The sequence below is a fragment of the Crocodylus porosus genome, unplaced genomic scaffold, assembly GCF_001723895.1.
Source record: "Crocodylus porosus isolate Cpor-Errol unplaced genomic scaffold, CroPor_comp1, whole genome shotgun sequence".
NCBI classification, from domain to species: Eukaryota; Metazoa; Chordata; order Crocodylia; family Crocodylidae; genus Crocodylus; species Crocodylus porosus.
Window position 1 is genome coordinate 27,060,758 of NW_017728921.1, and position 23,218 is coordinate 27,083,975.

At 40.0% G+C, this 23,218-nt stretch overlaps 1 protein-coding gene across 1 annotated transcript in view; it reads right to left on the minus strand.

Moving 5' to 3' along the window:
• MED13L (mediator complex subunit 13 like) overlaps window positions 1–23,218 on the minus strand; it is a 418,263-nt gene that overhangs the window by 83,769 nt on the left and 311,276 nt on the right. The window contains exons 5-7 of the mRNA XM_019539346.1: window positions 6,514–6,659; window positions 4,751–4,945; window positions 4,166–4,354 (exon numbers count right to left, since the gene is read on the minus strand). Of these exons, the coding sequence (XP_019394891.1) occupies window positions 4,166–4,354; window positions 4,751–4,945; window positions 6,514–6,659 (530 nt within the window). The remainder of the gene's footprint in view (window positions 1–4,165; window positions 4,355–4,750; window positions 4,946–6,513; window positions 6,660–23,218) is intronic.

Genomic DNA, 23,218 nt, shown 5'->3' on the forward strand with positions numbered 1-23,218 from the left:
CAGCTAGCTGGATGCAAAAAGTCAGCAGTGCAGAGAAGTGGGGGTAGCTGGGAAGTGGCAGTGGGGGGGGCAGGGCCACCGTTGCCATCCATCACTCCGGGCGCCGCTTTCCTGCGCCCAAGTATCCCCACTTCTCTGTGCTTCCAGCTTTGCACCTGGCTGGCTGTTGGCACCACCTCCTCTCTCTGGCAGCACTGTGTGTATAGATGGTGGCGGGGGCGGCCACCATGTGTGAGCTCCATGTGCTGCAGCCGCAGGGGAGAGGATGCTGACAGCTGGCCAGACATGAAGCTGGTGGCACAGAGAAGCAGGGATACTTGGGCACAGGAAAGCAGTGCCCGGTGGTGACATGAAGTGTATAGATGGCAGCAGCCTCATGCGAGCTCCCCAGCCATCTGTCAGCACCCTCTCACCACACCACCACCCAGCTGTCCATTAGCACCCCCCACCCCACATCCAGAAGGAGTACCCAGCTTAAAAAAGGTTGAAAACCCCTCACTTATGCTTACAGATTTATACATAAAAGCTCTGATGCAGGCTGGGGATGGACCTGTGGGTATGTGTATACAATAAATACAGTGCTGTGTATAGGTACCTAAGCTACCTCCTCTTGAGCTGATGCATCGTCTTTTTGTTCAGAGCTAGTTTTGTACCTCTATGCAACACAACTGTGCTATGCAGACAAACACCACCACTGGTTTTTTTCATGTCCTTAGCTAGTATATTTACCTTGTACATTCTTTTGTGTGGTTTAGTTACAACAACAAATTCATCATGACATACCTGATTCTAAAATAAAAGGCATGTATTAAAATATAACAGATCCTTTATTTGTGCCATATGTATCAAACACAAGAAGAAGAACTAAGTTTTCATATAAGAATTAAAGACATGATTACTAAAGGACCATGTTTCCCCATATTTAGGGATGGAGTTTCCAATCTCCTTTAGTTTCTAAGTTGCCGTATTAGTACTAAGATTAACATTTAACTGACCTTCTTTTGTATATATGTATATATTTTTAAAGGTCCCAACATATACTATTAATATAGGTACATGCTATGGACCTTAATCAGGCAATACTATGAACTGGAGGAGAAATATCAAGTGAAAATGTTATTCCAAAATTGATCATTATCCCCTAAGTCTTATGATAGTCATCTTTTGTTATTTCTCTCCACCACTGATAAAAATCCTGTTAGTCACTGTGCAAGCAAATGCTTCTGTCATTATTGTGAAGACAACCAAACTCTGAAACTCAAATTTGAACAGCAGAGGGAGCTTTAAGTTCACTTAACCTGCTGGCTGCATAATACTACACACTGTTCTCTGTTTAGGAAAGGAAGTAATAATATGAACGTTTTAACAAGGTCATATCTGTGTACAGAACTGTTTGTCCTTATGTCTGACACGATTTAAGAAGCCTTCAGAATACAACAATGAAAGCAGGCATTGCCATGCTTTACTACATAACAGGAAATAAACCCACTGGTTTCCCTCTCAACTGTTTTCAAGCCACAGCTGTTACACTGTAAACAAGGTTCCTAACTCAGTTTCCTCTGTAGGCATCTTTACATATGCTTGAGGGTTGGAGCAGGGTGTGTGCGTTGGGGGGGGGTGCTTTAATCCAAATGGCTCCAAGAGCCGCTCTAAAGCACCCAGAGAGTCATGTGTATTCAGTGTCCCATGCATCAAAATGGCAGCAGAAGTGCTTTAATTAAAACTTGTTTGATGAGCTTTAGTTAAAGCGTGCCCTGCTGCCATTTTGAAGGGTGGGACGCTGAATACACGTGATGCAGAGGCTGCTGGAGTGTGCTAATTAGCTTGCTCCAGCAGACTCGATTATTCGAGTTTGCTCCGATGCATGCTAATTAGAATGCAACAGAGCAGATGTCCAGCACATTTATAGGTGCCCTGTGATTATTAGTGAACAAAGATGTCTTCCTAGTAAATTCAAAGTTTGCATCTTGTTTGTCTTTTCTTGAAGAAACTGGAAAGAAGGGAACAATTTATTAAAATCCAAATCTTCACATATACATTAAAGTCTGTGGCTGTAATATAGGTAATTTATTTTGGAATGCATCATAAGATTGTTTATGAATTTGATAGATTTGTGATGAAAAGCATCTTGACTGAATTGAATTAGATTAACAAATCCGTTCCACCTCTGGCATAAGAAAGAATTTCCATAAGGGACTCTCAGTTACAGAAGCAACTAATAACACAATAGTGCCTAGGTTATCAGCCCTCTCAAATTATGCATCTGGGTATGTGAATAGATATGTTCCAAAATTTTGCATTTGTATTATATGGTATATCTTTATGATATTTGCATTTAGCAATGCCTCACAATAGTGAAAACTGATTTGTTCTCACATACTAAAGCTGGAATTTAAAGTGGAAAATTATTGTTGAAAGTATTGGAACAAACAAAAACAGAAACCCCCAAAACACGAGTTAAATGCCAGAAGACGCACATTGAATGCATTATTACCCAACAGCGGCCACTTTTCAACCCTTAAGTGGTAACTTTTTCCTATAAACTAAAAATCTCCTTCTGTTTACCGTAGCATTTTCATTTTACTATCTATACTTTAAAATTTCTGTTTTTTGTTTCAAAATAATGTTGTTTGTATTATTCTCCGATGTATCACATCTCTCACTGTATAGGGTCATGCAGCCCTTTCAGACAATAGCAGGGCTCAAACAGCAACAGCTATTCTCAGCTTAGACTAGAATCTTTCTCTTTAATTTTAAAAGCTTCTCATATTCATTTATAAATTTAATTACGATGTAAAACATCTTGGCAGATCTCTTAAGACCCTGCATAATTTTATCAGGGATCTAAAATGCTTTAAAATGCTGTAGTAGTTTAAGATTTTATATCAACAAAATACAGGCATAGCATATCAAATGTTTATTTTAAAAAGATATACTCTCCCACCCTGACGTCTGCTACTCAGGACACCCAACATGCTTTGTAAAAAAATCAATTTAGAAGCAATTCAGCTATTCCATATATTTTTTCTATCTCTGTTCTTTATTAAAATACATATTTGCTTATAAATATTTTGTTGATAGCCCTTAAATAACAGGTTGGACTACATGACCTTGTGAAGTCACTTTGTCATATTTCTCTATGATTCTACACTGCATAGCTCATTTGAAGTATAATCCTCTATGTGACATTATAATCACATTCACAGTAATTTACTGTAATGTTACATAATGCTATGATTTCAGAAGATAATCAAACAGCAGATACCTAGAAATAAAAGTATGATTTATGTAGAAATGTATGTAATTAACGTATATTCAAAAAGATAAATAAAAAATGCATCATATAGCAATATTATATATTACCTATGTTTTAGCAGGGTAAATTACTTAGCTCCATGTAAGTCAATTCTTTTTAGATTCGAATTGCTATGGATCTCAGACACCTGAGATGAACTGCCTTGTTCCACCAGAACTATGCAAGTGACTAGTCAATGTGGGTGAGGTAGCACCATCCTCAGAGGATAAGTCCATTATAGCTTCGTGTTACAGATTCTGGTTATTTCTCTTATATTGCAGAGGCAGATTAATATCATGTCTAAGGTCTCTGATTCAATCTCCACTGAGTTTGCTCATATTAGTGCCACTATCATTTAGTCAGTGGCATCATGTCAATATTAATGCTTATTATGGCATACCGTTTTTTTCCATCTCTGTGCCACTTCACAATCATTAGCTAACATTCCCCTGTACAGCAGGAAAACACCTAGCTAAAAACCACTGACTAAGCCTGTGCTTTTCCACAATCTCAGGTGTCAATGCTATTTCATGAATGTAGCAGACTTCCAGTAAACTGAACTGAAATGAACTCTTACACAACTTGCAGTGTTTAGATTACAGAAGATATGACTTTTGGTCAGTCTTTTGAGCTCTATGCATTCCTGTACAAGTCAAATCTCCCCTCTTCTAATCAGTCGTTCTCTTATTTCTGCTGTTGTTCATGCAGTTACCCCTAGCAACCATGAACTGTGAAAAAACGAAAGGTACTTGCTCGATTGGTCCAAAGATGAAATTTGCAAGAGTTTATGGAATAGTGCTATGCAGTTAAAAATACTTAAAGTAAGATTTCAACAGGGTGACTCAGGTCTCTGTTAGGTTCACTGCTTACTTATGATAGCCTGTTCTGGAGAAGTGGGTGGAGTGAGTGGCATCCCACAACTGCTGGGATCTTTCGTGCTTCCAAGTCCTGGTTGTCCCACATTTATATGGCCCCCACAACTGGCAGCACTCTGAGCCATGGGGATATCACTCTGAGAGATGAGAACAAAGGCTGAAGGATACACCATTCGCACACCACCTATAAAGGAAGGAACATGAAGGACAAAAGAAATCTTTTAAATTCTCCATTTATTATTCAGCAACCCAAGTCACCTTTACTGGGTCTCAACATCCACGAAAGAAAACTTTCTTGTCGAATATGAAGAGTTAAAAAAGTTTATAGTCTGATACCCTACATATCCATCCATCTATTTATGACTAATAGGGAGCGGAAGCAAGTAGCCTGATACTGCGATAATAGCATCTGGGAAAGAGGGAGTACAAAAGCTTGAGGCAAGATAACTAGTCAGAATGCTCCAGTGTCGAGAGAGCCACAAAACAAGATAGGGAAATTACAAAGGTTGCTTCTGATTAATTAGGTTTTTTTTAATTATGCAGAGGGGAAAAGTTCTTCAGGCAAAATACTGAATCTTACCAACAATGACTTCAACTGCCACCGGAAAATCATCGTCATATCCCAACTCTTCTTCCTCTTTCATTCCCTCCTTCTTCTTCAGCACCATGGGATAGAAATACTGCCATTCCTCCATCAATTTACGAGTTGCTGGGTCTGACATCTTGTATGCCTGTCCCGTCAATGTACCATTTAAGCCGTAAGGACTCACCAGAACTGCAAGATAAGATACCACTACCTATAGCAGGTGGATTTAAACTTCACAGAAAACCTTCCCATCTCCCACATACTGACTCAAAATTCTGGCTGATGGCAGTTTAAGAACTTGTCTATAGAGGAAGGTTTCTGCAAAGTAAGATAGGTTATAAATTTAAAGCTTGAAAGTTATCCCACACTAGTTCCCTTGTGTGGGCGTTCTTATTCAGCATTAGAAATGCATTTTTGGAGTTTAGCTTAATCACTTTCAAAGGGGACTACGCTGAAGTGCACAAAAACAACCCTTAGTGTAGATTAAGAATCCACATAAAGTGGCAGTAGGGAGTAGCACAATAACTTTGGCACCATACAGACAGCCCTTAGATAGGTCTTTGCTTTTTGTTTTGTTTTTTTTCAGGATATGCTAAAATAATGGGGTAAATAGCAAAAGGGACTGAAATAACTATGCATGAAGATAACAGAATCATGACCAACAAACAGGGTAAACTGATAAATCCATCTTTCCAAATTGCCCTTGGTTATAGTTTTGCAACACTGATGACTGGAAAGCAAAATTTTACCTGCTGAATTTAAATAATGAACATCCTGAATATATGCAAGTCCCTAAAAAAACCCTGATAACTTTTAACAGAAATGTTACTAAACAAATTATACCACCTAATATTTTCCTTAAACAGGTAGGCCTGTTTGATTTTCTAAACATTCCTTACTTTTTTAAATTGGGCATTTCCTAACGCACGATGTCAGGCAGTAACTACAATGTTTAAAAACATTCTGAAGAGTAATGTTTTCTTATGCAACTCTACAGTCAATTCTAATGTGACACTCACTGTACCATGTAGCCCTGTACTTTCTTAAAGAATCTCAGGTATACAGCCAATCCATATATTTTAAATGCTATTTATTCTTTTTGGTTCTGGTGAAAGTTTTTAGTGTTTAATTTTCATTTTTAGCAGAAAGCATCTGAATGGTTATAAATGCACTGCATCACAAAACAGCACAATGAAAGGGTTGAGGGTGGAAACTACCACTCAGACACAAGAATTCCAGTTCAAGAAAACTGTTATGAGCTCTTTTGTGAAGTGCTTTGAGGTGTATGAAAGAAAAGTGCTATAGAAGAACTATATATTATTATTTATTTGTAAGTATAGTGGCATTAAAGAGCACCAGTTATAGTCCAGAGCCCACTGTATGAGGCACGGTGGAAAACCAAATTATGATCACATATACCTTTTAAATAACAGGTCTTATAACAGAAAAAAATATAGTTTGTTTTGGTATAGGTATTTCACAGATAATATTTGCACATAATAAAGTTAAGAAATAGAAAGACCTTGGAAACACCAGCTAGGGTAGCTATTGTGTTAAAAGTCATTACAGGATTTTCCCCCAGGACCACAGTTTTCTTAGCATAACTTCAATTCTATTTTAAGAATAACATGGCATATTTCTATTAATTTCTGAAACAGCTTCCAAGATATCATTACTGAACTAAAGTTGGGGATTTGGGAGTATTTTATCAGAGAAAAGTTAAGCACATAAATCCTGGCCCATCAAAATATACTTACCTTGGAATGGTGTAGGTGAAGATTGGGCCATGTGAATATGTTCCTCATTTATCAGATAGATTGGCTGGTGCTGGGCAATCTCCACACTTGTGCACACGTTACTTTCCCCATGAAGGAAGAATGTGAAGGCGCAGGACAAATGTTCACTGACGAAAAAAAGAAACAGATTTATTAAATTAAACAGGGAGTGCAGTGTAAGAGGCCAGACTGGACTGAAAATCCAGTTCAGTTTCTTCTGTGCCAAATAAGCTCAGAACCGCTGACAACTGATGAGCGTACTTAGCACAATGCACAATTATGGAACATCTGTCTTAACAATGCACTTTACCAATTTCATTTCTGGGAAGATTACTATAAAAAGCTGTCTAGAAGGAAGGTAAAAATGACCCTAAGGATGAAAATGAAAGGGAACTCTACAGAGTTTATGTAAAAATGACTTCAACCAGAATAGAAGAGTGAAAGTCTTAAAAGTCTATAAAAGAAAGCACAGGTTTCAGACCAATAGTCCAAGCCAGCAGTCACTCGGCTATATACCATCAGGCAACGTGTTCAATATACAATACATGAAACTAAAATGTTCCTATTTAACCTAGAAAATAGAAGTAGCCATTAAATCTAGCCATTTGCTTAAATTTTACTAACCACAAGCCACTTAAAAAAAAAACAACAACAAAAAAATCTTTTTTTATCTTCAACGTAATCAGCTAAAAATTTACTGGGCAGAAGTGGTATTGTTCAGAAAAATTATTGCAGAATTACAATAGCGTTCATTCTTTCATAGTTGCTGGCTTTGGCATAGGGCCAGCAGTAACACTAACATGGCTTTCAGGACAGCTTGTAACTACCTTCACCTAAGGAAATAACACAGGCAACAGTAATAATTTCACTTCATAGTTTAAGTCAACCAACTGCATCGGTGCTGTCAAGTATTTTTAAACAGTTTCAGTAAGTCTGAAACAGGAAGCTGTTTAACCTCACTAAAACTTTTGAGTCATTCTCTACTTACTGTAAAACAAAATTTTTCTCCTAGGAAAACAAGTTAAGCTTCTGCTTCAAGCTCTTATAACTGATACTATAAAAAGAAAACATTCCCTCTAGAAGATCTGGGGGCAAAAAGGTTATTGAAGAAAGCGTCAAATGGAAGCTTGAAAAGCTTTAAATCAGCTTCCTCAGCATTGTATATCCCGTCCTTAAAAGCACTCTGTATCTATCATCTTGCACTGGGAAACAGCAACTTTTACCAGATTTCCATCTTACAACAGGAAAAAAAAAAAAGAAAGGAGGAAAAAAAAATGGTTTACTGCTCTATTACCTGGCACAACAAATTTAAACTGGTCACTAAATTTATACAGTGAGGTGTAGAGAGAAAATTAAATGGGTCATAGATTCAGGATATTTCTATCTAGCAACTCTGATCTGGGGAGAACGATCAAAATAATAAAAATTCCTTTGTGCATACAGCAAATTCAACAACAAGCGAGCCCAAATTATTTAATAAAAAGGTATTTTTAGCCTCATAAGGGATGATGCCCTTTTATATACGTACATAATTAACAGAGATGATGAAAAGTTTTGTCTAAGATCAAGTCGCAACAGTCTGCAAAGAGTTCAATGAGCGGCAGGTGAGACTTTCTAAAGCAGAAAGTAAGGCTCTTTGTAAAAAAGTAATTTTGAATTCCTGTCTTTAGGATATTACACAGCAATCCTGATTCTGCATCTATCCTACAGTTCTGACTGTGGAAGTCTTGCTTGCCTTCTATGGAGCATAAAGAAAAACAGCCTTCTGGGACTACACAGAGGCTTTTTCAAGTCTTTTGAAAAGCAGCATGTTATGAACAAGTCATGTTCAATCTTATGCAACATTCACAACCTATAAACACTGTCAGAGTAAGAAACAGACAAAATGGAAATTTGTGAAATTAAACATGAATTTGTTTCCAGAGCAGAGAGAATACAGACCGTTATAACTTTAGCATCAGTTAACCAGCTGACAACAAAGTACATTAACCTTTAATATCAGCAGACTAAATAGGTAATAGCTTCAGGTAAAAAAAAAATCATTTTGAAACACTAATTACATAAAAATGTGTAAAAATCTAGGTTCAATTTTATATGCCTGGAAATATAACAGTAGAAAACCGTGAGGATATGATATATAAATACTGGCTAACAGTAATACAAGTTTGATTAGCGACAGCAGGATCATTTACAATACTAGATCTAGAATAAATATGCTTGAGGAAGGTGAACAAGAAAGATACAACCTTGCATAGCCAAGTTTCGGTTCTCTGTATTCAGCCCTCATCAGACTTAATGAACCCCAAAGGCAGAACCATTCCTCGGCTGACGGAGTGCCCAATGATGGTAACATTTTGTCTGTATGTGTATAGTATCTGTTTTCTCTTCTTTTTACTGTTCCTGAACCTTACTCCAGGGGGCTCTCTTGCAACACTTTGCAAGGAAATAAACAGTTACATAAACTAAGTGTTCCCTCTGGCGACAGACCCACTGCTTAAGTTCAGCTTCCAAGCCCAAAAAAACAAAAATCAAGGCTTGGGAACTCCACACACCCATGGTAAGCTTCTGGCAGATTTGGTGTAAAAATATTTGCTTTAGTAACAAACTTAAATTTCATTTCAAGAAAATAGTCTCAGTACACATTGTAATGTATTCTTCTTAGGCATGTACATCTCAACTTACTGACATTCTTGTCTTCAGTACATTTCACACAATTCCTTAAATACCAAGCTGTAGAAATCATTCTTGCTACAAGTGTAAGACAGATCTCCAAGTAAAATTCAACAGAAGGGGGAGAAATGAGCATACAGAAAAAGTCAGTTTTCAGAAACAGATTTAGTAAGAAGGCTATTTATTCTTGTAACTATTTATCATCTACACTTCCATGTATTCAGAAAAATAAGGGACTTTGGTGAAATACTTAACTTTGGTCCATGTATTTAGGACTAATTTGTAAGGAAGAAGAAATTATTGCAAAATACCCTCTTTTCTGTATTTTTACGTAACTTAACTTACATGATATTTTATCAATATCCAGGTCTCTTACTGGTGACTGACTGTCTCAATTATATGCTTTTTAAACTACAAATATACCATAAATACTACTTTTCAAGGGTGCTGAACAGGTAATTGAGCTTGATTTTCAGAAGAATTTGGTACACTGGGTAATCCATCTGTATTCGTAAGTTATCTACATTTTCATATTTTTTCCTGCTTGATGTACATGTTAAATAATCTTCCAGCCTCTCCTATGGTGACTCCAAAAAGGCGACTGGACTGCTTCTTCACTGACGGCCTGGGTTTGTCATTTACATCTGTGCAAAATGAGAGCTATGTTAAATATAACAGAGTCAGAAGAGTTGTATTTCACTTTGGAATTGCTTTGCAATAATGGACCAATCAAAGGATAATGTTGGTACAAAAATCAAGTGCTGCGTGTTTCTGTAGGGTGCTTAAAGCTTGCAGCTGTTCAGGGGAAAGAGTGCGGAAATGTTAATACAAGAAGAAGTGACCTGGAGAGATGGGGCATGTGAACGTAGGGCAATTACACACTATTGAGCTACTAGATATTCCTAGTTGATGTCTGACAGAGAAAGGGTATACAACTTCTACCCTAACTGGACTTAAGCACATGGAGGAAAGTTAATAATCAGATGTTGGAAATACCACAATTACATGTACATAAAGATATGCAGTTTGGAGCATTTAAATCTATTACAAGCATGTGACCACTGCCAAATAAACTATGCATCTATTTATTATGTGAACCACATACTTAGGTCAAATGTAGGTTATACGGCTTCTTATTCTTCCACAGAATTCTGATATCACTAGATAAGATAAAGTCTTCTGTATGTTTAGGTTTATCATTACAAAATCAGTATAGATGGTACTTTAAGTAAACTGATCCAATTTCCCACTGTTCAGATTTTTATATCTGAAGATCTTTCTTTCACATTACGCATATGTACATACAAATAAATACAAAACAGAACAACTTTCCAGATGCTAGGCTGTAAAAATGCAAAGCCATGCCTTATTGTGTCACTGGAGTGTTATATTTCACTAGGATATTTTTCATCTCAGTTTAACATTTTAACCAGTAGGACTACAGTATACAAATTAAAAAAACCTCAGCTATGTGATAAATGCCTCATATCGGACTGTGCTCCTCCCTTCAATGAAGAAATATGCCTATAAAGTAGGTAGGCAGAAATCAAAAGGGAAGTAAATAATCTGAAGTTTACCTTCTCATTTTTCTTTGTACCTTTCTTTACTAAGACAGTATTACAAACATATTATAGTTGGAACACCTAGATGACTCCAATCAAATATGTTCTCTTGATTAGATTTTATAAAAATAAAAAGACCCACAGGAAAACTGAAAATAAGATTATATTTGTAGTATAGCTACATTGCACAAGACTTTAACCCCACTATCATAGTTACTACTGTGCTTCCTTTTCCTTTCTACATAAATGATATATGGTTGATCTCAGTTATATTTATCTTCATGAGTGGGGGTTGGGTAGATCATTTATAATTCAAGGCAGTAATGCCTGATCTCATGAGCAAAGACTAACATTATAAGATTTCAATCATCAACAATTACATTTTAGATAGATAATTAGCCAACATAATATTGTTCAATTATTTTATATAAGCTATAAACTAAAGTTGCTTTAGGGTTCTGTCCTGAAAAGTGCTGAACATGCTGGCACTGACCCAGCAGAATACTTAAGCCTCTACTTTAACTTCATGAGTAGTATCATTAATTTTACTGAGACGACCCATGTTCTTCAGTCTAAACACTCCCCTGCTATCTCAGGGTGAGTGTTCACTACCATGTAGGATCAAGCCCTGAGAGATCAGCTGTTGCCAGTTGCTTAAAAATGATGCACGTGAGAACACCACAAAACTGTAAGCAGTGATAACATTTTACTGGACTACTGATGGACTTCCATTAATGGGAGTCTAAGAAAAGAATAAATATACATATATGTATATGCACACACACAACACTCACACGTGCATGCACGCACTCTCATCTCTACTTTACATCCCATGACATCCCTCTATCAAACAGGTAATTTACTTCGACGCTGCTCTTGAAAAAAAAATTACCAGTGAAAAGACCTAAGAAGAATCAGTGAAACTTCATAATGGAATAAAAATGCTCATGGTCCTTGTGGAGACACGAAGTTTCTTTCATTTTTGCCATGCAGGAGAAAGTATGTCCATAACATGAGCACACAGTTCCTACAGACTGCATTTGTGGTGTGCCAAACACCTTGGGTTCATCAAGGTATTTATTCACCTACATAAACTGCCTCAGAAGGTTCCACTCTGATCTTTATTATGTAGACTAAACTGTGTGCTAACAAACCATCTGCATTCTCTGTAATATCTAGGCATTCCCAGAATTCACTTTCTCACCTTAATCTATAAGGGAACTATCAGTTCCAATTTAAAGTAGGAAAATACATTACAAAGAAATAGGCAGACAAAATGTGGTATCTCTTATTAAACCACCTAAATAGTTGGAAAAATTGTTCTTTGCAAGCTTTTATGCACAAACGCCCTTCTTCAGGCATAGGGAGAGTCTGCTGGTGTTTGTGTTCTGGATGGAATAGAGGCCAATATGCAAAATGCAGATTCATGGAGATGCAAATGTGTGGCAGCGAGGATCAGAGGCCATGGGAGACCGTAGGTATGAGACAGACAGGTGAGGGAACAGGGAATGTAGACCAGGAATGAAATTCATTTGGTACTTTTTGATTCTCGTCCTCATTCCCTGCATTAGTTTGCTTGGACTGCACAATTACCTGATGGAAGCTGTGCTATCCTGCATTCAAACTTGAAAGCGAGTATTTTGACAGAATTAAGCTAAGTGGAAAAGCTATCAAGGGATTACATTTCAAAGTCAAGTTCTGAATGCATGTGCTAAATGTCAGTCTGTATGCAATCAAAGCCTAGTTTTGCTCACAATCGTACCCAGTACTTCTTAACCCTTAACTCTGGAAGGAGATTCCTAGATAACCAAACCTTTTGTTACAAATTTGATACCTCCAAGTTTAAATTCTACAAAATGTGAAAGGGGAAAAATTGTGATACAGTTATCACCATCAATATTAAAGGACTTTCAGATATACATACTGAGAATTCCATAACACAAGAAAGATGTAAGGCCCTGTAAAAGGCAGCTACATTTATCTTGGGGGGCATACAGGGAGGGGACAAGAAAGAAAATCACATTGTTTTTTAAATCACATTACTTGATAAAAACAATAAAAAGAAATACATTAATCTATTCTTTATATACTACTTTACAGCTAAACAGATAGCAATGATCAATCCCATCATCAAATGCACCTTACTATGATAAAAAACAAACAGAAGAAAGATGTTTATCTATAAATAACATAATACATTACCAGACAAGACTGAGGCACTAATCCTGTGAACCACTTATACACCACCTAATCTGACACACTCAAATACTGTAAAACCAAGCATGTATATATGTGTTCACAGAATCAGGACCTTAGCTGGGAGCATTATAGTGAATACATGTTTTCACATTTATTATTAAGTTATTAATATTAAATGACAAAAAAACAAGTGCAATTACTTCTCGGGTGCAATTTTATTGAGACATTTTTAAAAGTATGTTTAATATATTTTTTCCTAATAATTCAATGTTTCCTTCTTGGAAGGATGTTCCATAAAGCACACTAAATGAATCACTTGAAATATTTTTACTCATTTGCAGATCATTTGTTAGAAAGCACTTTCAATTCTGTGAAGTACTTGCAGCTGTACCTCACAGTGCTCCTAAGCTAATTTTCTTGCAAATCGCGTAATGTCCTGCTTAAATCAACAAACAGTAAATCAGAAGTCAAAAGGAGAGCAGAGTAAGGATATCGCTACTACAAGGAGTATGTGGTAGATCTCCTGAAATCCTGCCTCTGTAACTGTTTCTCCTGTTTTTCAGATTTACTGGCATGCTGTAGGTGTTTAATTGGTCCTCTACAGATGAGAGCTGTTGTCAGCAGCATACAGCCTGTAGGTCAGGTGTGTCCCATGGAGCCATTTGATCTGGCCTGCAGACATGGGGTTTTGGTAGCAGTCACTTTCCCATGCCACCCTGGGGAAAAGTGCTGGCTCTGGGTGTTCTCTCTAGGTCACCACAGGGGAAAGTAGCAGTGGTGGTGAATAGGTCTTAATGCTTGCCTTCCTCTATCTCAGGTATTTATCCTAGGTATTTCTGTGGCCCCCATTATCATACCTGAGTGCACCATAACCTTTAATGCATTTAGTCTCAATCTCTGAGGTTGCCTGAACTGGACCAACAGGTTGCCTGAATTGGAACAACCTATCCTCCAGCCTTTAAGATTGCTGACTACTGGATTAAGGCAGGGGCGTCAAAGATATGGCCTGTAGGCCTGATACAGCCTGCACAGTAGGCCTGTGCAAAGCAACTAGTATTCACTTCAGATTCGGCTGATTAAGGGAACAGTGATTTGTTTAGGTGATTCAAATCACTGTCCTGAATGGATTTGGACAAATCTGATTCAGAGATTCGGCGTTGCTGAATTGGCTGAATCTATGAATCGGACAGATCCCACCCCCTGCCCACTCTCCCAGCCCTGTACAATGGCTTCCCAGCCTGGACCCAGCTCCCAGCTCTTCAAAAAAAAAAGTGCCTCGAACTCACTAGCTCCTGCCAGGCGGGGGTGAGGGCAATCCCCACTGCCCGCCACTGCCCTGAGCTGTGTGGCGGGCTTTGTCATGAGCCCCCATTCCCCACTCACTCTCGGCTCTTTAAAAAAAAAGGAAGAAGTCCCCACTCACCAGCTGTTGCTAGGTGGGGGGGGGAGGGGTGATGCCTGCTGCATGGGGGGTTTTGCCCCAGTGAGTTCAGGGCTTTTTTTTCCAGCCTGGGCTGGGGGCCAGGCACTGGGAGCCCCCTTTGCTTAGGGCAGCCCAAGCGTGGCTGGGGGGCACTCAGGGAGCCTGGGAGAGCAGGCAGGGGATGGGGCCTGGTGGGGGGCCCCCATGGGCCCCCCTTACTTACCAACAGGGAGTCTGGGTCCAGCTCTGCACAGCAGGGAGTGGGGACTCCCTGAATCTTTTCCGAATTGATCTGGAAAGCTTCAAATTGATTCTGACCTTTTTTTTTAAATTGGTCTCCTGATTTGATTCGGATTCAGAGATTCGGCCACCAAATTGGGCTTAATCTCCTCCCAATTAAATCAGCACCTGAAGCTCTGCAGAGCCCTACTGCAGAGCCCTATCATCCAGCCCTCAGTACTGCCTGTGGACCTCCAATCAGCTTCATGTGTGGAGTTGGTCTGGTGTATGGTGCAAACGCTGCAAGTAGGGTGCAAGACTGGTCCAGGATACTTTCTGCATGCTGTACACAGGACCAGTCTGGGTTATATATTGCATGTGGTGACACATTGGATCGACCCTGCATTCTGAATCCAGAGTCAGTCCAGATGAAGCCCACAGGCTAGCCATGTGTGCCACATCCAGTGCACAAAGCTGGCCAGCAAAGGTGCCATATGTAGTCCAAACCACAGACTAGTCCCACCCACTCACCACATGAAGCATGTGTCTCAGACTAGCCTTGTATGCCACACACTGGAGTGGAACCAGCATGTGCCGCATGTGGGGCTGAACCACACATACACATACACTGGCTCCAGTGCACACATACACATACACTGGCTCTAGTGCACAGAACTGGTCTGCGGGCCTCATCTGGCCCACGGATTGGCCAGGGGACCCTCATCCAGCCTGCTGGGTGACATAACTTTCATAATCTTGGATTACAGGATCCAAATTAAGCAGGGGGAACCACAGAAGTTTCTTAGTCAGAACAAATCACTGGGCATGTCTACACATGCCCCTACAGAGCCGTTGTTACTGCGCTGTCATTTCGTATTTCCTTTATGATGGCGCAGTAACAGCTACTACTGCGCCATGCCAGGGCACATGGTTATTTTTAGCCACTATGTCATAGCAACATGCTATAGCAAGGGAATGTGTTGCTATAGTGCCATAGCATCTCATCTAGATGCACCATTGCGCCCACTGAAACCAAACTGGAGAAAAATATACCTGTAAAACTGAAAACCAGGTGCTATAAAATGGGAGGAGAAAGGAAGCTGATGAGGAGCAAATCAAGCAAGAAGGCAATAGTCTCTCACTTCGTGTTACCTAATCTAACTACAATATCAAAAGCTCCCTCTGTGAGAGACTATAGCATTTTTATAGAGATTATTCTGTTGCTTGAGCTTGCCTTCTTCCTTCCAAGACACTGAATCACTTATTTGCTTTTCCTCTTCAGTGGCCACATCTACATGAGATACTGAATAAGCTCTAAATGACTGCGCAGTAACTTGCATTACTGTGCAGTAGCACTGATGGATGACTTTTTTTGTGACACTGACTGGGAAGTCGACCAAGACACAGTAATGCTGTGTCATAGTTTCTGCCATGCAACGCTACTGCACAGTAGTCTCAGGTTAATGGGCAGCCAACATCTCATGTAGATGCAGGCAGTTGAAAAGGTGACTTTCTATACTGGCCAATAGTATATGCTACCTATATTTTATTTTAAAAATTTATTCTTTTGGGTATTTCCTGTGTCACAGAATGTATCATCAGTCTCTATACACTGTTCTGAATCCAGCTCAATATGAAATAGGACCAAGTGAAACAGGTAGTAATCTTATATTCAATAGATACAACAAGCAGGACAATTTTACCTGCTTTTGCAGAGGCCGGATGTTAAGTCAACAAGTAACACAAACTACGCAGTGCTCATCTAGTGACTTTATATTGTGAATACCGGGCTACTCATTTGTGCTTCTTATTTATCCTAGGTATTCTTGTGGCCCCCATTACCATACATGAGTGCACCATAGCCTTTAATGCATTTAGTCTCACAATCTCTCAATAAGGAAGGGCAGTACAGGCAACCCTTGTTTCCCTTAGCACTATTTTGCTCTAACACTCATTTTAAATTGATACCCGATTTCACTTAGCGCTCAGCGACTTTCGTTATAATGCTCACAGTCACCATCTTGGGTCATTAAAAACATTTACAGTCACCATCTTGGGTCATCAAATACTTCCAGTTTCACTTAATGTTAGTTTTGCTTAATGCTCAGTTTTTCAGAAAACAATTAAGAGCGCTAAGTGGGGGTTGCCTGTACTCTCATTTCCATTTCACAAGTGGGGAACAGAGAGACTAGATAACTTGTTCAAAATGACATGGGAAGTCTAGTAATACATTACACAGAATCTAGGGATCCCAAGCTCCAAGCTAGTACCCTATCCTTTGAGCAATGCTCCCTTTTTCTTCCATTAACAGATGACTTCATTTCCCAGAATTGTCAGTTCTAGCCCATTCCATGTCCATTATGTTATTTTATCATTCACAAGTCTTATTTTTCTTCATATAACTATATTGCTTAATAACTTGCTTGTAATTCTTTCAAGCCATGTAGGAGATGCTCATACAGTGCAATCTATGAATATTAATTAACTCACATTTTTCTTCTAGTGGTGAGGAAAGCATTGAGATAACACATTCATAAGGCACGAAGTGTTTAGATAGCATTATCTAAACACTTCATGTTATGAACCTATTATCTCAACACTTTTTAAGTTGTCACCAACCAATCCTCTTGCTAGAACTAATTTCTTCACTCTAGAGATTCCCTCAATTATTGATCTTATCTTTAACAGTCTCCTTCTATTCTCACTACATAAAATGTATGCATAGGATGACCTGGTAGTCTGTGAGGGAGATTAGACTTTGGGTCCCAAGAGTACATTTATCACTCACCAGGCTGACAGAACATGGAAAGCTACAGTGACAATAAGAGCACCTGTATGATGGCAAGGGGAATGCCTTAGGTTCCACTTGAGCTAATATATTTTGAGCAGTGTTCATACTGTAGACTGTCTTTCAGGATTAACTTCCAGTCTTTGCTGGAGGAAAGGTCATTTACAACATATGTAACCTTTAATGTGAACGCATTACATATACTGCTCTGCATTTTCTACACTGGCTGCTCATGAAGCTGTGAATAAAATGATCCTGTTTCCTTTAATGCATTTAATGGACATGGATCAGGCCATATCCAGGACAAGTTAATTCAGACTCTTTGCTGCACGTGTACCACACAGTGATGCTAAGCATACAAGGAGGGGTTTTAATGCATGTGTTTGAGGACAACAGGTGACCAAGCTTTAGTTCCTTCAGTGCTAATGTCTGAGTAGTATCAGACCAGTATCTGATCTGATGAGAATTCTGATAAATTATTTGTCTTTGTAACAGGACATAAAATGTGGACCAATGTAAATCGAGTTCAAACAGCACTGCTAAGAGCTCCTAAAGAACTTGATTTATAGACTCATTCATTCCTTGTCATTCCACAGTACCTAGTTTTAATAAGATATTGTGACTCTGTTTTAGAATTTTGCTTCTTTTTTTACTGGGACAGAGACAGAGGAAGTGTTAAATTATTACTTACTATATTGAAATTGTCTGGGTGGTTCTGCAATCTTCTTAGCATTGTTGGGTCAACATGCATACTACTGAAATGGTAATGTCAGCCTTTTTATTTTGCTTTATTCTTCTGCTACAGTATCATACTTAAAGTCAGATAAAAAAAGCTTGTGTGAAGGCTTCACCTTCTATAGATCCTCTCTCCATATATTTACTCTTATTAAAATTCTGATATTGCAGTCTTTATGAATTTCACGTGTTTATATTGTAAGGTGGTGAAAATATGTAGATTTTCCCCTAGCTGCATATATGCATACCATGTGGGCTATCAAAATATGCTGCCATGACTGAAAATTTAAATTCTTGGAATACCAGCTGACAGTATTTGGCTGTCTTAGTGACAGTTTCTAAGGAAAACATCTTGATGCTAGAGCAGTGGTTTCCAAACTACTAAACATCCCATTAAACTCCCATATCTGATATTATGTACTTCCTTTCCCAGGTTCAGGAACAAGCATGCTTCTCCTGCAGTAGATGCCAGAAAAAGAATGAAGGAGGGAAGAGGAAGGAAAGAAAGTCTCTCAACAAAGGGGTATGTGGCCCTAAAAAGTACAGTAACTTTGAAAAATGACAGATGGTCGAAGATCTGCAAAAAAAAATTATTCACTAATTAAATATCATCCCCTTATCAGAGTGCAGCAACACTACTTATGTAGGCTAACACAGTCCGAACACTTGTACTTCTTGGTCAGAGTAAGATTGAATTGGAACTGCTCAGATTGGGTTGCAAAGTTTGGCAAAGGGAACAGGAGTTAGCACGAGGTGTATAAGGCGATTCTTAATTTTGGTCTCCACTCTATTACAATAATCTCCTCTTTTTGTGCAGCCTCTCATGAAGAAGGAACACCTGCAATTCTATTGCAGTAGTGATAGCTCCAAATCCATTCCAAGACATCAAATGCACAGGTGGGATAAGGCAGGAAGTTTCTGGTTTAATGAGAACTTGGATGAGCATGGACAGCTAAGCCTGAATTATTTGTTTTGGCAACAGGCCACAAAATGCAGACCAATAAAAATTGAGCTCAAACTGCACTGCTACCTAGATTAGAATTATGTCTTGGGGATGTTTAAAATACATGAACTTTAAGATAGTGTTTCCAAAATTCCAAATCATAGTAGTTTCTCCCATCAGACAATGAAGACTAAATAAACTGATATGCACAAAGAAAAACAGCACTAGAAAACGTTTAAGTGGATTAAAATGGAGACTTTTTTATCATACCTGGTTATCCTGGCATTTAACGGTCTCTCTCTGTTGCTAATATACTAACCAATTCCAGATGCCTTGACTTTGTATTTTGTTAACTATCTTAAGCAATCTATAAAATAAAGTTTCACAATGAGGAATCACAATGGAAAATTTCTATCCCATAGCAATGTGTAATTCATTTAGACAGCATTTTATTTTCAGACTCTCCAAAATATGACGTTGGCTTGAAGCACTAATGATTTTGAAGGCACTTATTTTTTACTCATATTACTACATTTCAGAATACTGATGATTTAGAACTGCAATAAACATGAAACATCAGGAAAGTTTATTGTACTCATTATGAATACAAATTCACACTCTAGGAATCTTTATTTTGCTCATTTACTGACCCAAAAAATGACTACCAGCACATTTCTATTGTAATTCACAATGAAGAATTATGCTATGTTATAAACAGCAGAGTAGTTACTACAGACAAAAAAGAAAGACTAAAGTACATTCCAGGCTTATTCTGAGAAGAGAAATCATCTGTTTTTCTCATGGGAAATTCTAAGAACCTTCAAATAAAAATCTGTATTTCCTTTACTTAAGTCTAGAAACTCATTCATCTCTGTATCAGTATATATTAATTAATTTTATTACCAGTGTATACCAACTATTAATATGACAGAATGGTCTCAGCTACTATTATAACCTTCCTTGTTGCAGAATACCCAGAGCTAACTACAAAGGACTAAAAGCCTACAAAGAAGAATATAGTATCATCACACTGAAATCTTGTGCTGGCAGTCTGTTCCTAAGGGGTAGGGACAGAAGTTACACATAAACTGGCTTAAGTGACCAGAAACTGATTTAAACCCATAACAGAACATAAGTGCAGTGCACATAAACCAGTTTCAAAGTGGACGAAACCAGTTTGAGATCAGCCTGGTTGAATGTAGTATCAGACTTAACTCACTGAGCTCAAGCCGGTTTATGGAACTTCTGCTCCAGACTCCTTCCTGGTTTAATTTAAAACACAGTCCCCCAGCATCCCAGCATGCTCTGCAGCCCTGGGCGGGGCTGTGCTGTCTGCTCCAGTAGAGCAGGGCTAGTCCCACCCCTCTGCTCCCTAGCTGGAGTGGGCAAAGGCTGGGTGTGGCCAGATACGAGCCCCCCTCTTAAGGTGAAGGGGGAAGAGAAGAGGTTTATTCCCTCCATCCCTCCCCTGTGCCACCAGCATGGACCTGCCAGGCATTCATCAGCTCACTGCTCCAGCAGTAGGGGCATAGCCAACCCTGGCAGTAGCCTCAAGTGAACTGGATCTGCATGGCCTCTCCCTGTCTCACCAGCATGACCTCGAGTTAAGGTCCACCTGGTGCCCCCCGCTTGCTGCTGCAGGGATAGGGGCCATGCCTGCCAGAGGCTGGCAGGCATGGCCCCTTGAGGCAGAGGGAGAGGGTTTATTACCCCCTCCACCTCCAGGGGACTGCAAATGAGGTCTACCAGCCCCAACTGCCATCTCCGCCAATCACTCCCTGTGCAGGGCAAGCAGTGGGATAAAGAAATAACCCCCCTCCATGCTCCCTCCCTCACATCGGCCAGCCTCTGGCTGCGCCCCTGCTCCTGCTGTTGGAGTAACAAGGAGGCAGTGACCATGACAAGGCAGCAGCCGCTCTCATGATGTCCCAGGACCAGAAGCCTCTTCCCAGTGGGGGGGGTCCACTGCAGGTGGGAACGGGGTGAGGTGGGGTGGGGTGAGGCGCAGCAGGCAAAGCTGCTGCAGACTGTGTAGGGCAAGCAGTGGTGGCACTAGGGGCAGGGGCTTGGGAGGCTATGGTCACCCCTCCAAGCCCTGGTGGCACCTCTTGCCCTGTGCAGTCTCTGCCAGCTCTGACTGCCCCACCCCACCTGTGTCCACAGCACAGCTCCCCTGCTGGGAAGAGACTTGTGCTCCCTGGGAAACCATGACAGCGGCTGCTGCCATCACGGTCCCTCCCCCTTCACTGTTCCAGCGGCAGAGGCAGGGGCGTGACCAGAGTCTGGAAGGGAGTCAAGTTATTTCTCCCCTCCCTCTGGCATCTGGCAGTGGGGGCAGGTAGGAAGTTTATTCTGCTGCTCCCCTCATGCAGGGAGCAATTGAAAGAGATGGAGGTTGGGGCTGGCAGACCCCAACTGCAGTTACCAGGAGACAGGGGGGACAGTGGGGAAATAAACCCCCTCCCTGCCCCCTCTGCCTCAGGGGCCCATGACAGCTGGCGTCTAGCCATTCCCCTGCCCCTGTCACTGCTGCAGCGAGGGGGGAGCACCAGCGGACCCTGGCTTGGGTCCATGCCAGTGGGACAGGAAGGGGAAAACTAAACCCCCTCCCTGGCTGGCTCACTTGATGCTACTGCCAGGGCTTGGCCATGCCCTGCCCTCTCCCACACCCTCCCCACAGCACAGCTTCCCTGCAGTCAGGGGCATGCTCTAGCACCTCCTGGCTTCTGGCCTGAGCCACTGCAGGCATGTGCCTGCATTTCCTGAGTGAAAAGGGAATGTCTATTCACTTGCAAACTGATTCAAACTAGGCAGGTTAGACTAACCTGCAATGACTGAATCAATTCAGGCTGCAGCCTTTTGAATGTCTGTCCCCAGCCTAAGATTTGCACAAGCTGCTTCCAAAAAGAAAAAGCCCTCTCTCCTTGTGCTCTTATCTTAGTACTTCCCTGGATATTACACAGGAACAAAATCACCATGGAACCGGCAGGAGCAGTTTCTTTCCTGAGACGAGCATTAAAAAAAATCCTTTTGAATATTAATACTCTAAAAGTCAAGAATAAACCTGACTAACACTGATGGCATTCTGCCAACCTAGCATTTGATTCTTTAGCCTAAGGCATAAACTGACCTTTTCTTAACAGCTCACTACTACAAAGTTTAAGCCCTGTTTCTTCTCAAATTAGACATTTCATAGTAATTGCATTGTGGATCTTACAGTGATCAACTACTGTTTCTATTTAACAAACTTGGCCTTTAACTGAATTTTTCAATAGCATTATTGTTTATTGATTTATCTACAGTTGTGGACAAAACCACAGAAAAGCAGCCTTTTTTTATTTATTTATTTTTTTTTTAACTGGGAGTTGCTTTCAACAGTAATCAAGTTAATAAAATGTTCCTTTTTCTATCATACTCTTCCAGAACTACCAGCTGTCATTTTCTGTGGTTTGGCAAGGTACTCAGAATCCAGTATTTGGCACTATACTGGCAATGTACTGTGCCATACACTTTCACAAAATTCTCACCCATCAAAATCAAAAGGAAACCGTCATTGTTCTCCAACAAAAAACAGGGAACTAAAATCCATTTAGTTGCTCACAATTGCTGCTATGCACAGATCATACCAGGAGTGTGCCAAGATCAGTGATTCTCAGCCAGGGTGTCTTGAGACTCTTTCAAGGGTGCAATAAAGTGCCACACAATGTTAGCACTGTTAAGTGAGTAAACATGATTCCCAATATAAACCCAGAGATTTCAAATAGGAGTCTATAGTATTAAAAACTTTCTAAACTGTTGGGGTTCAAGTTGTTTGCAACAGCAAATTCTTCTCTTATTTTTCTGTAAGTGAAAAAACTAAGAGCTAAAGGTGCACTGATACATTGGTCTGATATTGAATCGGCATCAATATAAAGAAAATGTTCTGTATCGGAAACTGGCCTGATGCTGATAATCTGTCCAATAAATGCCATGCATGTGCACAGCTGCAGTGCTGCATGCAGTGTGAGACACAGAGCCCACAGCATGGAGTGATGGGTGTGGCTGGTAAGTCTTGTGTGCTGTAAGGGGAAGGGGAAAGGGGCACGGGGGGGGGCATGGACAGATCAGGGCCCCTGTGGTGAGGGAGAGTGTGGAACTGGGGCAGGGGC